This window comes from Phyllostomus hastatus, unplaced genomic scaffold, assembly GCF_019186645.2.
Source record: "Phyllostomus hastatus isolate PE091 unplaced genomic scaffold, TTU_PhHast_1.1 phas_contig_37, whole genome shotgun sequence".
Taxonomy (NCBI): Eukaryota; Metazoa; Chordata; class Mammalia; order Chiroptera; family Phyllostomidae; genus Phyllostomus; species Phyllostomus hastatus.
In genome coordinates, this window is record NW_025333867.1 from 4,663,968 (window position 1) to 4,679,930 (window position 15,963).

At 37.0% G+C, this 15,963-nt stretch overlaps 1 protein-coding gene across 1 annotated transcript; it reads right to left on the reverse strand.

Annotated features, from left to right (window-relative positions):
* Positions 1-1,708: 1,708 nt before the first annotated feature.
* On the reverse strand, positions 1,709-3,644 carry LOC123820774 (eukaryotic translation initiation factor 2A-like). Its single transcript, XM_045841713.1, is given in 4 exon segments — positions 1,709-2,424; positions 2,426-2,749; positions 2,751-3,137; positions 3,139-3,644. Coding segments are annotated over 4 exon segments (1,740 nt in total). The 3' UTR covers positions 1,709-1,901.
* Positions 3,645-15,963: the final 12,319 nt, after the last annotated feature.

Sequence of the window (15,963 nt, forward strand, 5' to 3'; positions counted from 1 at the left end):
GAGTTTGTTGGAGAGACCTGCAGGGTCCTAGGACATACATTAGCCCACTCACCCAGGAATCAGCACCAGAAGGGCCCAATTTGCTTGTAGGTAGTGGGGAAAGTGACTGAAACCCAGCTGAGAGCTGAATCAGTGGTATTACCTCTTGAACCTCTCCCTCACATATAGTGCCACATCGCAGCTCTGCAGGCTGCCCCACCCTGGCAAATACCTAAAGCTCCTTACTATATAACAGGAGCACAGAGACAAAAAATATGCCCAAATGAAAGAACAGATCAAAGCTCCCAAAGTAGAACCAAGCAGTGAAGAGATAGCCAACCTATCAGATGCACAGTTCAAAATGCTGGTAATCAGGTTGCTCACAGAAATGGTTGAGTATGGTTGAAAAATAGAGGAAGAAGTGAAAGCTATGAAAAGTGAAACAAAGAAAAATATACAGGGACCCAATGGTGACAGGAAGGAAACCAGGATTCATATCAATGGTTTGGACCAGAAGGAAGAAATAAACATTCAACCAGAACAGAATGAAGAAACAAGAATTCAAAAAGTGAGGAGAGGTTTAGGAACCTCCAGGACATCTTTAAACATTACAACATGTGAATGATAGGGGTGCCAGAAGGAGAAGAGGAAGAGCAACAAATTGAAAACTTATTTGAACAAATAATGAAGGACAACTTCCCTAATCTGGCAAAGGAAATAGACTTCCAGAAAGTCCAAGAAGCTCAGAGAGTCCCAAAGAAATTGGACCCAAGGAAGTACACAGTAAGGCACGTCATAATTACATCACCCAAGATTAAATATAAGGAGAGAATCCTAAAAGCAGCAAAAGAGAAGGAGAGCTATCTACAAAAGAGTTCCCATAAGACTATCAGCTGATTTCTCAAAAGAAAGCTTACAGGCAAGAAGGGGCTGGAAAGAAGTATTCCGAGTCATCAAAGGCAAGAGCTTATATGAATCCAAGATTACTCTATCCAGCAAAGCTATTATTTAGAATGGAAAGGCAGATAAAGTGCTTCCCAGATAAAGTCAAGTTCAAGGAGTTTACCATCACCAAGCCCTTATTATATGAAATGTTAAAGGGTCTTATCTAAGAAAAAGAAGATCAAAATTATAAATAGTAAAATGACAACAAATTCACAACTATCAACAACTGAACAACAAAAGAAAACAAAAACAAAAGCAAAATGAAAGTAAACAAACAACTAGAACAGGTGCAGAATCTAAGGAATGGAGATCCCATGGAGGGTTATCAGTGGGGTGGGGGTGGGGAGAGAATGGGGCAAAAGGTACAGGGAATAAGAAGCATAATTAGTAGGTATAAAATAAACAGGTTAAGAATAGTATAGGAAATGTAGAAGCCGAAGAACTTGTATGTACGACCCATGGATATAAACTAAGGGGGGGGGGGGAGAAGTGGGTGGGCGGGTGTTGCAGAGCAGAGGGGAATAAATGGGAGAAAAAAATGGGACAACTGTAATAGCATAATCAATAAAATACACTTACAAAAAAGAAACATGGGTATCCAAAACTTCAGAAATTGATTCTCATGTCCGTGTTCATCTATCATCTGGCAACATCAAACATGAAACTTTTTTTTTAATTTAAAATCTTTTTATTCATGTATAGGGTAAATACTGTCCCCCACTAAAAAACAATGACATTGTTTTTCAATCTGTCTCACTTAGCTAGAAAATTCATATGTCTCTTTTTTATATCATATATTAACATGATATAAGATGCAGGATACAAAAATCAATTGTAATTGGCATTATTAAGTAATTTCACACATACAGAATCATGGATGTTAAATGTGGGCACATGAATATTCTGTATACACCAATGAACTTAACAGAAGATGTGTTTTCACTATTTCTGCTAATCAACATGTTGTCTGTGAATCTTTAAACACCCAATTCCAAATCTTCCAGCTCCTGGAGAAGGGCTTTCTCTTTTTGAATTTTCTCCAACTGATTTTTTTCCAGCTGTTTTCCAGTTGCTGCTTGTTCTTTCAGTTGTTCTTTTGCTTTCAGTTTCTTCTTTAGGTTCTTGATTTTTTTGTCTACCTCAGGGTCTCCGGAGGTTGACTGAGAGACAGTGTTCCGTGCTGAGTTCCGTGGGGCAGGAGTAGGTGCCAAATCTAGACTTTTTTCACCTCTTGCTTCCTGCTTTGCAGCTTTCTTAGCTTCATGTTTCCTTTGATTTTTAAGGGCTGTTTTTGATAATGGCTTATCATTTCCTGGTTGTGGTTTCATATTCTGAGGTGGTTCCTCCTCATGCAGTTTGGAATTGGTGATTGGTTTATTTCTTAAAGCTGGGGGTCTATAAGCTGTTGCAGCTTTAGGTTCTTCACTGGGTACGTCACTTGGAACTGCTTGGTAAGTTATTATTTTTGCTGGAAATACTCCATCTAAAAATGGCTGCCAGAAACCTGCCGTTTGATGGCACATCATACTTGTGTAAGATGGAGCCGGTATAATGCCAAATCTTGTACCCATTATTAACACGTAACCTGGGAGCACACATGGCTGTTAAAATATGCTCACCATCTGGGCACCATGCAAAATATGTAGAATCAGAGGCCACTGGTTTAGAAATAAGTTTGTAGTTTTTAACATCCCACACTTCCATTTGTCCCCTCAGGTTTCCAAATCCAGCCAGCACTAATATGTGTCCATGAGGGCTATAGTAGGCTGCATCACGAGGACCAGTTCCAAAGTTAAACACAGGATCACACTTCAAGTTGAAAACTTGCTTTGGCCGGCATAAAACCATAAACAGCACAAAACTCAGTAGAGCTAGAATTCCAAACTACATCATAAATGGGGCCATTTTTTGGTAACTGCACTACAGCACTTTCTCCGTTTGTTGCAATGTAGTGCAGCGTCTGTTCCCCATAGTAGGAAGCCCCTGTTTTGTCAACATCTGTACTTGCTATCACCAACACAGCAGTAGCTTTTTTATTCCATAGCATTGTAACCTTATCTACCTTAAAGAAACTTTTATTGGCTAGAGCTGCATGAGGTCCATCGAAGTTGGGGTATTGATATAATCTAACAAATGAAGGGGCACCCTTACTTCCAGGAACATAAACAGCCACTTTGTATGGTTGAGGTTCAGGTGATAACACAAAATCAATTTTTTTGCAAATGCAATTTATATGCAATTGTGTTGAAATTGTTATTTTCAAAGAAGTGAACTTCATTGTTAACATTTCGTGCACGAATAGTTTCATCTTCTGACCAGGATGGACACCAGTTTTGCATCTTTTTCTGGATGAAAGTCTTTAAACACATGCCAGTTTTCACATCATAGAGTTGTAGGTTGGGAACCCCAGCTGTGCCATCTTTAGAAGTAGTGTAAGGCTGCCAGGTGGCCAGGACAGTGTTTTTTGGCGAGAATTCAAGGCAAACTGCCTTTGGAAGGTCGAAGGAGTGCAGCAGTTCCTTGTTAGTGACACTGATAATATTTACTTTTTCTCCGCTGCTCCAGGCAAACAAGGTCCCATCTTTACTAAAGGTATAGACTTTGCAATTTTTTCCAGATTCCCTTGGAAACACTGTACTTTCTGTAAAATGTGGCGGTCCATTCACCATGTACAGTCCTTCTGATCCTCGGACTGTTAGTAGCGGTGTGGACGGCGCCATTTCGTCCCGGAAAGAGCCAAACATGAAACTTTAAAAACATGAGTTTTAATGACATGACAAATACTTATTATTTAATAATAGGGAAAATGCAATCATATGGAAAGTGTTAAAGAAAATGTCAGGATGCAAAATTGCTTTTGTAATATCTCTGTGGTGTGAAATATGTACAGAAAAAGAAACTTTAGAATTTGAGGTTAATATTGGATCTCTCAGGTGCTGCGGTTATTGTTTTAAACTATTTTTTCTCCCCCTGATACTTTTCAAATTTCTGAGTTAACATATTACTTTTGAAATCAGGAAAATATAAGCTTGCTTTTATGATTGTCACCATTAAGCCCGCAGCAGAAAGAGACATGAAGATGAGAGAGAAGTTGGTGAGGCGGGGGGAGAGAGAAGAAGGATAATGGAAAGAGGGAAAAGAGGTAAGATGTGAGGGAGAACAGAGTATGGCAATAAGGAAAGGGCACCTTTTGTTTTGTTAAAGCCTTGAGAAAGCACACTTTTTTAAGACTCCATCTTCAAATTGGGACTTCTGATTTTCTAAATAACCTAGTACTCTGATCAGAAGACACTATAAAAAGACACATTTTATTTATTTATTTATTTTACAACTTACTAGTTCTTTACAATGATATGTAGAAACAACAGCTTCGTATTTATATTACACTATTAAAAACAGCAATGAGCTCTTGGACATTACTTTGAAGTCATGTATAAATTGATAAACGAGTCACAAGATGGCAAAGCTCCGGAGTTTTAGGAAAATATTTCCTTACGTCCTTTCTGTTGCTTCATACTGTCCAGAGTCCTCTCCAATCAATTAAGGAGGATATGCAGTTCCAACCCTAAGCACCAGTGTGTTCCCTTGTCCCCAGGGTGAGTCCAGGGCCTGGCTATTGCTGGGACAGTCCTGACCTGGAGAGAGGCTCAAGTCACTGTAAGAATGGCAGATGGATTAGGCTATGAATATGCTGAAAGCAGGATGAAGGGAATGACTACTCAATGCGTAATGACTGAATTACAATTTTAAAATGGAATGAGTTAGATAGTTATTATCAGTATAATTATTCACAAATGTGCCTAATTATTCATAATTATTCAGAAGCATATTATTTCCCTGATTGCCATAAGTGATCTCTGAGGCCAATTATGATTCGATTCTGGTCACAGGACTCAATGAGTATTACCCCTTCTGTCTTGGAGAATCCTGAGCTTGGTCTCTGGCCTGACAGCATTGGGAGCCCTTTGTGTCATCTGGCCCTTTAAATACACACAACAAGCTCATTGCTTCAAACCCAGCTGATTTCAAAGCCCCCATTGTCTTTTCCCCCTTTCCAGTCCCAAGCTCCTTTTATTTGGGTTCAAGCTGTTCCTTTGAGGGCCTTTGCTGCTGCTGTTTAATTAGGGCTTTCTTGTCGTCATTTCTGCATTTGATATCTTAATAACATTGGAAGGCACATGTAGGAAAACAGGGTAGGAAGCCAAGGACCCTTGTCCAGATACAGGTTATGTGGAGGAGCCAGAAAACTTGGCCATTCTTAAGAGATGAGCTGTTAAGTCAGGGGTTTCAGATTTCTTGTAAATCTAGAAGTGCTCTCAGGTGGGGGACTGCAACCATTTTGAACTCATCTGCAATAGGCTACAGCTCACTGACTCTCCATACAATTACTGCCTCTGGGATCATTTCAAAATACTGTAGCCTAGGAGAATATTTGCAGTTTTTCTAGAATGAGTTTACTTTGACCTCAATGTGGCAAACCACTGATGTGGGCTGAGGTTTTATAACCTGTTCTTTGTGTGGAGGTTCTCATGAAGGCACAGCCTTCAGAGATGGAGCCACAGCTCAATTTCTCCTTTTTTTTCTCCCTGGAAAACATTACAGCAATTACCATATTGTGGGGCGGTATTATCAAGTGCAAATTAGCATATAGATTAGTTCTGGGGGGCAGGGAGAAGGAGAGGTGGGTTAAAATCTTTAAAATCATGTATAGTTATGCTACACAAAGAATGGCATGCAGAAAGCTCCCAGCTCCTGGTTTACCTAACTCAGTGTACACATTGATGAGGCTGATGGGTGTCAGCCGACAATTTCCAAGGGAACAAAGACAATGCAGTTCTGATTACAGCTGAGATATGACTGGGAATTGAGCAGCATAAAAAGTTGCAGATCAGTTTGGTAGATTTTAAGTCTTCTACCAGGTTTTTGTTCCTGGATAGAGAATCCCTGATTTGGATCATTCAAACACCCTATAATTGATTGGAATTACCAAATTCTGATTTTGCATTTGGTCCAAGAAATGAAAATAGTTAAATTTTTACTGACAGGGTAAAAAGAAAGAGAAAAGAAGAACATTATCCATAATTGAGCTTTGGAGACTGTGCCAAAAGATAGAATGCAAAAAGGAGATATTTTAAATTACTATCTTCTAACATAAGAATATTAAAATAGATTTATTAAAAAATAAAGATTTATAGGACCCACGTTTTCTTTTCAGTTTGTCTAACAACACAGGAGATTGATTGGTTTACAATCAGTCACTCCATCAAGAATTCATTGTGTTCCTTGTATGTGCACAGCACAGTGAGTGGTACTCAATACAGTGCATGGCACTAACCCTCAAAGCTCCAGAATGCAATGTTTGTGTTAAATCTACAACTGCTATAGGAGAGAGTTCAGATGAGAGGGAGAAATTTGAGGACACAATGGTAGAGGAAATTTTAATAAGATTTGGGAACTGACTTGGCTTTAAATCAGGGGTGTCAAACTCATTTTCACTGGGAGGTACATCAACCTCATGGTTGCCTTCAAAGGACTGAATGTAATTTCAACTCCTTAACAGTTAGTTAAGGAGTAGTTACATTTATATAGCCCTAAAATTATTTCAGCCCTTTGAAAGCAACCTCAAGGCTGATGTGGCCCCCGGTGAAAATGAGTTTGACACCCCTGCCCTAAATGATAAGGGGGATGTGAATAGCCATTTGTGAGGACATTCCAAGCCAGGGCTCTAGACCCCTATAGACTCAGGGGTCAAGCAGCATGTGTGAGGAGGACACTTAATTCATTTTAATTTAATTAAATGAAAAACCACTAAGGTCAGCTCAGAGCCCAGTAATATACATGTAACTTTCCTTTAGCAGGTATTATTGCTAAGTAACAAAATAAACATATTTAACTAAAATAAACACAGTCCCTCTTAAACATAATATTGCCTAATTTTTTCTGTGATCACTCCCTCCTTAGCTCTCATGGTTGGCAGTAGGCTTAGAATGGGATGTAGAAGAAACTATCCCAGCAAAAGAGAAAAACAAAGGGTGAGTGTGCAGGTGAGCTGTAAGACAGATGAGACAGAAGGAGCTGCACAGAGATTTCTTTCCTCTCAGTGACATGAAATAGTAAAACCAGAAGGACATGGCTCCAGAGCCTGGCAGTTCAGAGTGGCTACAAAGTAGAATGAGTCTCTCTGATTGCGGGAGCTGACACTACACATTTCACACCACATGAGGCAGATTTTAAAACCTAATCTAGTCCCATGAATGTTTTATGAGTGGTTTTATCAAGGTACAGATTGCTTAACTAGTTAGGGATGGGGCAAGGGTGTGAGAGAGCCATCTGGACACATGTAGTTCAGCATGATTCCCTGGTTCCCAGCCCCACACTGTTCACTGTCTGAGGATAGCCACCTTAGCTCTGCTTGCCCTGAGCCCTGAAAAGTCATCTGGGGGATCCTCTAGTATCTCTCCCACCTCAATTTTCCAAATTCTGTGAGCATCTGGGTAAGAAAAATACAAGGTCTTTTCTCTTAGAAAAGTGCCAACACATAGTAAGTGCTCAATAAATATTTGTTCAGTCTTCCTTTTAGTTCTGTTTCATCGGGCCACATAGCTTTTCTTTTCCTGTACTGTCTTTCATTATCTATTTTCCAACAGTTAATGGGGTTATTAGGGTTTTTTCTCCCATTCAAGTGCTAACCAGGTCTGACCCTTCTTAGCTTCCGAGATCAGAAGAGACTGGGAGTGTTCAAGGTGGTATGGCTGTAGATTAGAGGTTTTTTTTTTTTTCATTTTGTTCATAAAATGAAACGTCTTATTCTCACAATTAGATTTCAAGCTCTTGTAGGACAATGACTTTTTCTCTTGTCTCTTCTACAGCATCCAGTGAAATGCTTTGCTCAATACATGTACAGGGTCTGGCAAAAGTAAGGCCTGCTTGAGTATGGTTGGTAGGGTAACAATAAAGGTGTAATAATTTATAGTTTCAGTTGGAACATTTCACCTAAAATGGCATATGGTGTGCTTGAGTGTGATACTGTTATGTTACAGAATTACATGCTTATGATTTTGTAATAAAAGATTTTGTAATAAAAAAGAGGTGCTATTTGTGCCGGACCCTATATATGTTGATTTGTGACTGTGGAAAGGAACTGAGACCTGGTAGAGTGGGCACTATATTAAGGATCAGGAAATCACATTTGTCTGTGTGCTGATGTGCAGTGTGATAGTGAGTAAGCCAGAATCTTTGAGCCTCATTTTTGATCATATGTGAAACAGATATTAATTCATGTGCTACCTGCATAACAGGATCCAATGAATTGGATTTGTGAGAATCAATTAAATTACTATTTGTGTTTAAAGTGTTCCAGCAACTACTTCTTGAATTTAGCTGTGATTGTAGTATGCCTACATGATCATTTCTGAACTTAAAGCATTCCTATTCTAAGGAAAGAACTGATCTTTGAAAGCTTAATGGATTAGAGGTGAGCTAATACTGTTTTTTGATTTGTTTGCAACTGGGATCAGGCTTGTCCAAAGCCAGGGTGCCTCATCTTTCCTTCAGATATTATGTGATACATGAGACTTGGTTCAAGAACAGACAGCCTTGAATATAAGAAGCACCTTCATCCAAATAAAAGTTTATGCTCAGATTAGAGACAAAAATTGACAAGCTATGCAAATCCCAGCAAACCCAGGTCTCTAGGGCATGAATTTCCTTGGAAGAAAATTCTCTGGGTAAGGAGTTTCTTGAAGTAGTTGGTAACGTAAAGTATTACGGAGAGAGTGTTGTTGAAAATATACAATTTGCTCAGCTCTGGGCAAATTTTCCATGTTTGTTAGGTAGTCCTGTCCTAGGCCTTTTTACTGCGTCTTAATTTCCCTCATGTTGCACGTTTTGCTAGTGGGTCCCCAATCCAATATTGACCAGACTCCATTGTTGAGGACATTTTTATTTTCTGTTTACTTCATTTTGTTTTACTTGATATTGAATGTAACATGACTCTGATTATAATTTAATTTCTTATTTAGCATGGACGTCTGAGGTTATCCAAATAATATGATGATCCCGGTTTTGAAGATGTTCCCTCACTTTAAGTCTTAGTCTCCTGAAAACAGCAGGCTAGTACCTCTCAATTCTCAATGCACTAAAAAATTTGGAGAACTTGATTAACTGATCTGGATTAGGGTCAGATAATAAGTATTTTTCAAATACTCCTTAAATGATTATAACTATAGTGAGACATTGAAATTTTGTTACATAAAAAAATTTTCTTGAGCCACATTATTGATAAGCAATGTTTAAAGAAATACTACAGTGACCCATTTGTGACACAAATAGTCAGTGTTTTCACAGTCCTGATTTTCCACATGGAAGTCTGACTGCATATGTAATGCTGTGTGTGTGTGTGTGTGTGTGTGCACGAATAACATGACTGACACAGCTCCACACACTTCAGTACGTAAGAGCTTCCTCAGTGCATCCAGAAGGTGCCCTACTCTTGCATTTATAGTAAATTTCCATTTATACCTATTAATTGACCTAAAATCTTACAAAGTTATCACACAATATTTATTATACTTACATTAATATATAAAATGAAAAACAGCTACAAATTCCATGAGTTTCAAGAAACCTTATTCTCCCACCATACTTTTGGTGTCATTTTAAAGAAACTATCTATTAAGGGCATTTTCATATGCAAAAATAGAGAAAATGGTAGTTGTTTCTCATTTACTAATCATCCAACTTTAACAATTATCAATATTTTGTTTATTTGGTGTCTTGTTTTCATCCTTTACCTTACAATCCACAGTCTCTGATTGAGACAACCTTATAATTTTTGCTCTTCCTTTTAAAAATCTTAATAATTGTTTAATATTACATCGCCAACAACGCTCACTCATCCCTGATTGACGGAGGCAGGCTGTGATTCAGTTCCTGGTTTGCAAGGTTTCCTGCTAAACCTAAACCCTTAAGCTATGTTCTTGCAGACTGGGACATTAGCAAGATCTCTCGATTGAATTACAGAATTGCATTCCACCAAGGATTCAGATTTGTAGAGTACTTAACTCTGAACTACATGAGGAGGCACAGGAGTAATGGGTCTTTTCAGTAATGTCATCTTTTTTTCCTTCCGTAAATCAAACATGGTGTTATAAGACCTTTAGTTTTGTAGCATGAATGGAGCTACAAGTATACAGGGGCTGAAAATAGCCCCCAAATTAAAGCATTTGTCATCTCCTGAAGGTTTATTCTTTTACTTGTAGTTTTTAAATATGAATCATTGAAGAATCATCTATCCAGAAAAGACCTGTACTTTGAAACTTTTTGGGGGGTTACAGATTCAAGTTTCCAGTGCCCTACAAGCTGAAACAGAATAAATCACCTAACTGGTTACTCCTTCTGTTAGTGACCTGTTGTTTTGGGCTCTGTGACACAGTTCCCATTTAGCAGGGTGCTGTGTTCTCTGGCCTTGAGGATTGGAGTTTATAGGTCACTCTGGGCTCCGAGACAGCCTGGACTCTCCTCTGGGCTGGCTCAGGCAGTAAAATAAAGAAGTTGTTGAGAATCACGCATCCTCAGGGAGGCCCACTGTGGAGACCAATTTGTCCCTGTCTGGGAGCTTGAGGCAGGAAGATGTGTTTGCTTCTGGATTCGGTGACCTTCATGCTTCTGTCACAGTGGTTCTGAGCCTCAGAGTTTTAGCTTTCCAGTAGCTCCTGCTAATTCAAGGAGAATGTAAATTTTCTGGAAATTTTCTTAAAATGATACTTAATTCTTTTTACTTCAATTTTAAAACCCACTTATAATGCTGTCTGAGAGTCTGGGAACAAAGAGAGGAACTAGAGAAAGTACGAAAGAAGAGAAAACCATAGAAATTTGGGAACCAAATCCTGTCTTTGGACTGTGTGTAAATGGACTGGTTGTGATGGTATTTAACCAAACCTATAATGTATTAAAATTCATAGCCCTGTATGCCAAAAGAAAAAAAAAGGTCAATTTCACTGTGTTATAATTTTAAATATAAAATAATTGTTAATCAGGGGGCAAATAAAACACTCAGTCCTGTTGAAGGTTGAAAGTAAAGAAGCCAGTGAATGAATACGGAAAATTCTGGAAAAAGAAAAAGAAAGAGTACCTTGAGATTATCATTTATTTTGAAAGTTGTTTAAAAATCTTAAAATGTTTTAAAAATTCTTATACAAATGATATTGTAAAGACAGATTTTAAAAAGTTGCCAAGAATCTTCTAACTATATAAGGTCACCTATTTGTATTTTAGAAATTCTGTAGGCTTCAGTCAAGTTCTGTTCTTCCTTCCCCTTTTTTTTTGTTTAAAAAATAATTTTATTTACCGAAACAAAAAAAATGAGAAGAGTCATATTGTTTTGTACTTCTTTATTTCTTTAAGATATGGCTTAATAGAAAATAGATTCTCATGTTTCCTTCTTCATTCAATCTGTTGCAATATGTTAACTGGTTGAAATATAAAGAGAAAAACCTGCATTACACAGATATATACAGAGTCCAGCACAAATAATACCCCTTTTTATTATAAAATCTTTTAGTACAAAGTCATCAGCATGTAATTCTGTAACATAACAATATCACATTCCAGCATATCATGTGACACTTTAGGTGAAATGTTCAAATTAAAACTATAAGTTATTGGACCCATGCTATTACCCTACCAACCACACTTAAGCAGGTGTTACCTCTGCTGTACCCTATAGTTTAAAATAAAATCATATTTGAAGTTTTCTCAGCTGTAGAGACTTTTTGATACTACACAAAACATAATAAATGGTAATTCCTTGTGGCTTATCTGAAACCATATGAACAAAATTTTTATACCTTGTTACACTAAAATATATTGGTCTGTTTTAACTTTGAGTAGATTGTTTACTCATGCATTATTTTGTAATATTATGCAATAATATTACTGCTTCATTGAGTTATATAGATCTTCCACCTATTACATATTTAGTGATATAGTCTCAAAAATTACTGTAAAAAATCACAAATAATCTCACAAAGTCTTCAACTATCAACTGTTAGGATAATGGTGGTAGATACAGTTTTCCAAAAATCTAATTTTCACTTGAAAAGTATAACTTTATCCTTAACAACAAATGCCGTCACCTTTTTAAGCAACAGTTTTATTTTCTTTATTTTTTAAGGGAAAAAGTCTGTCAAATATTCAAGTCAAATAAAAATTTTTCATTTATCTCTCATCCTTTCAAGTAAACATGATATTCCATGGAAAAAGCAAAAACAGTATAGCTCGAAAGAAGTAATCAAACACATACTTTTTACTATAGACGATGATTTCATTTTTCAATACATTGATTGGTTGCCTCTCATACATGCTCCTACTGGGGATTGAACCTTCAACCAAGGTATGTGCCCTGACCAGGAATTGAACTGGCGACCTTTTGCTTTGTAGCATGATGCCCAACCAACGGAACCATACTGGCAGGGTGGAATATGAATTTTTAGCAAGTTTGGAGTTGCTGGTTATGAACACTATTGTTTGCTGTTCTTCCTTCCCTTTGCTTCAAAGGCTCAAAGTTTCGTGGAGAGAAGGACAGGGTCCTCTTTACTCCCAGGGTCCTCACTGCTGCCACAGAAGCTGCTGAATCAGAAGCTGCCTTTTACAATAGATACAGATTAAAGTTTGAGAATCACTGGCTGGAGGTAGCTGGTTGCCTTGGAGGTTGCTACTGAGGCCTAAAGTAAATTTTTCTTCTGAGGCTGACTACCATCACACACACCTCCACTGTTGTCTGCAGCTGAGAGTGAGGGCATAGTCTCCAGGATTTCTTCGAGCAAAATGAAACCACTATATTGGAATTTCCCAAAAAGTTTATCTTAATTACATTTTTAATACCATAGGCAGTATTCAAGGATTATTTTTCCTTGTTACCCTAAAACATCTGCTTTTTCTCTTAAATTGAAGTTTTATATCATCTTCTTGACCTGGTTGAGGGGAGCAAGCTGATGGGAGTGGGTAGAATCTGGGAGAAGTGGTACTTAACTGGAAGTTATAGAAGGTGCTAGTTAGCAGAGGTAGGTGCCTGGGGCAGAAAGAGTTCCCTGTGGTCTCCCATTGCTCAGGGGGGACAGAATGGTCCTACACAGAGCTGCTGTGTTCATAGCATTGTTGTGGGAAGTTCTGCGGTGAATGCTTTGTCCTGAGCATGATTCCTGGCTGCTAATGTGCAAAGGAGACTTTCTCTGTGGGTCTTGGATACCAGTGCAGAGAAGCTCTTGAGCTGCTGTCACTGGGCGAGCAGTAGGTGTGTGCAAAAGCTGCAAGACCAGTTGGTGTTCCTCCATGGATGACATGACTGGGTCCATATGCATTTAATTTTATGCAGAAAAAAATCCAAGTGAAAAAATGAGTTAGCAGCAACTGAAATAAATTTCTTCCATCATATATTTTTCTTTTTAATTAATATTTAATGACCAGTTAACCAGCAATCTGTTATCTTTCTAATGAAGAAAAAAGGTATTATAGCCGATTAAAGGTATTATAAAATATATTTATTGCTTTCATTTTAAAGTCTTAATTAAAGACACATCCCTCATGAAAATCTTTTTAAAGGTACCATCAGAAGTGCACAATAAAGAGGGAAAGAAGTGCTTGCATGCTAAAAAAGAAACAGTTTCTCTCATGGTTGGCCCCTTAAATGTGTTTCTTGGACAAATTTATAAATTTATGCAGTAATTAGCTTGTTATGGAAGAGATGGCAATGTAAGTCAAGTCTGTGAGTAAAAATATGGATCTGCTGTTTGCTCAGTGTAGATTTTGTACACAGCACATACATGCAATAGAATCATTCTCAAATTTGAGGAATTCAGAACTTTTACTTATGTAAACTCAATATAAAGATATAATGGAGCACTAAGTTAACAGAGTAATTCAAGAACACGTTATAAGAAAAGGAGCTAAGTTCTTACAGATGATCTTAAATGAACATAACACATGGTCCTAAAACTGTGGCTATCATTCCTACTAGAAACTTAAGTTGTGCATTGCAGGAAATGGAATCTGTGGAGCAGATCTGCATTATTGAAGATTCTGTGCAAGATGGCTAGAGAAAGAGCACAGCGAATTCATTTCAGGTGGCTAAATGTCATTTAGACCAAAGTAAGTAAACAAATTCTAAACCAAAGTTTTCTCTTTCCTTTGTGTATTTAGAGCTCTTGGTTCTACTCATCAGAGAAGGTGGGGAAGATGGGAGGCCATCTGTACACTGTTATCTTTGTTAGGGTTGGTCTTAGATAATAAAAACTTATATTTCTAAGTGAAATAGAAGCTCAGAGTCTACTTTACTTAATTTTAATTTGAGAAAAAATATAAAGAGTTTAAATGATTTGCTCAAGCTAGCTATTGGCAAAACTGGGACTAGAATTTACCAGATTCTGTCCTGTGATCATTTTACAATGGAAGAAGCAAAATTCCTATTTGTGTAGTGCATTTGATCAATGGGCATTAAAAGTTCTGTGTAAAGTGCTATTTAACCTATGCTTGTTAGTTTTTAGTCAATTGGGGTAAACTCAAAATGTATTTGCTATAACCCAGTAAACAAAAAGGGCACTCTTTTCAGTAAATTGAAGTTAAAGACATATTTAATTTTGGACAAGAAGGATTATTTCTAAGACATTATAACAATTTCTGTCCCTGAATCTGAATCAGTATAAATGGAGACTCTGTTTAAAACTTTAAAAAATTGGGATGATTTTGGCAATAAAGTAATTTAATAAATGTTGAAAAAATCTACCAAAATCTTGACAATGTTCAGAATTCTAACTATGATATGTATATGATATTTCTCTTATTTTATCATATTCACTTTTTGGAGTAATCACTTGTGAATTTATAGGCGTATACTTATAAATATAAAACACAAGCATAAAATATTAAATGACAGTAATTCTTGTTTGAGTATCCTGAAAGGTAAAATTATTTTTTCAGTTGTTCCTGTTTCTTCATACAGAGTAATTAGTAGGCTTATTTTATTAACATTTCCGCTCATTGGTGTGTTTATATCTTGTTGACTGTAAGCTTAATGAAAAAGCAGAGCAAAATAACTTCCACTGGTAGTAATAAAAATCTTAAAGCTGAGAAGGAACTGCTTGTAGATGTATAGTTTTATAATGCTAAATTATAATGCTAAATAGGTTTTGGTGAGTATTCAGCACAAAAAACAACAAACAGTAAACTAAACCCAATATCTTCCAATGGTTATTTTCTTTTTCTACAGTAGAACAGTGGAAAGGAGGCAGGAGTGTTCCACCTAGTGGTTGAACATGGATTGGCATGGTGGACTCTGCAAATCCTATTTTACAGAATCTGTAGCTTATCAACATGTTCTTAAACGCCAATGCTTTCCTCCTTAGATTTATTTTTCTTAGTCTAGAGAGCCCTCATCAGGTATTATTATTCTGTGTGAAGATCATAAATAATTTAAAAATTATTTTAAATAAGTAATCACCTCTAATGTGCTCCTCTAATGTATATTCATGGACATTTGCCACTGAGTTATATCAATAAATTGTATTTAATTAAATTCAGATACAGCTAAGAATTATATATTAAAAATAATACCATTTTCAGCTGCTTAATTGTTAGTGGCTTTATATTAGGATACCAGAAGTGATTTCATTTCTGTGGACTACCAGTTCATTTTTCAAATAAACATTGATTTCTATAACTCGATGTTTAATCAAATGCTTAGCTTCCTCATATATATTTTATCTATTTGATATAATACAAATAATAGCGACCATAAACTGTTACTCTTCATATTTAACCTTACCTTTCTCAAGTGGGTGTTTTTATATCCTAGACTATGGTTATGGGCATCATGAGTATAGCAGATTTATTATAGAATTCTAGCACAAGGAATCTGTTGTTGAACTGTTCTTGAGCTTAGTTCAGGATTTTAAGATTTTCATTCTGCTTTGTGCTGTGCCTCATACAGCTAAAACCTTGGCTGAAGTCTTGGTGAGTGTGAAGTGGTTGTATCCTAATCATTAC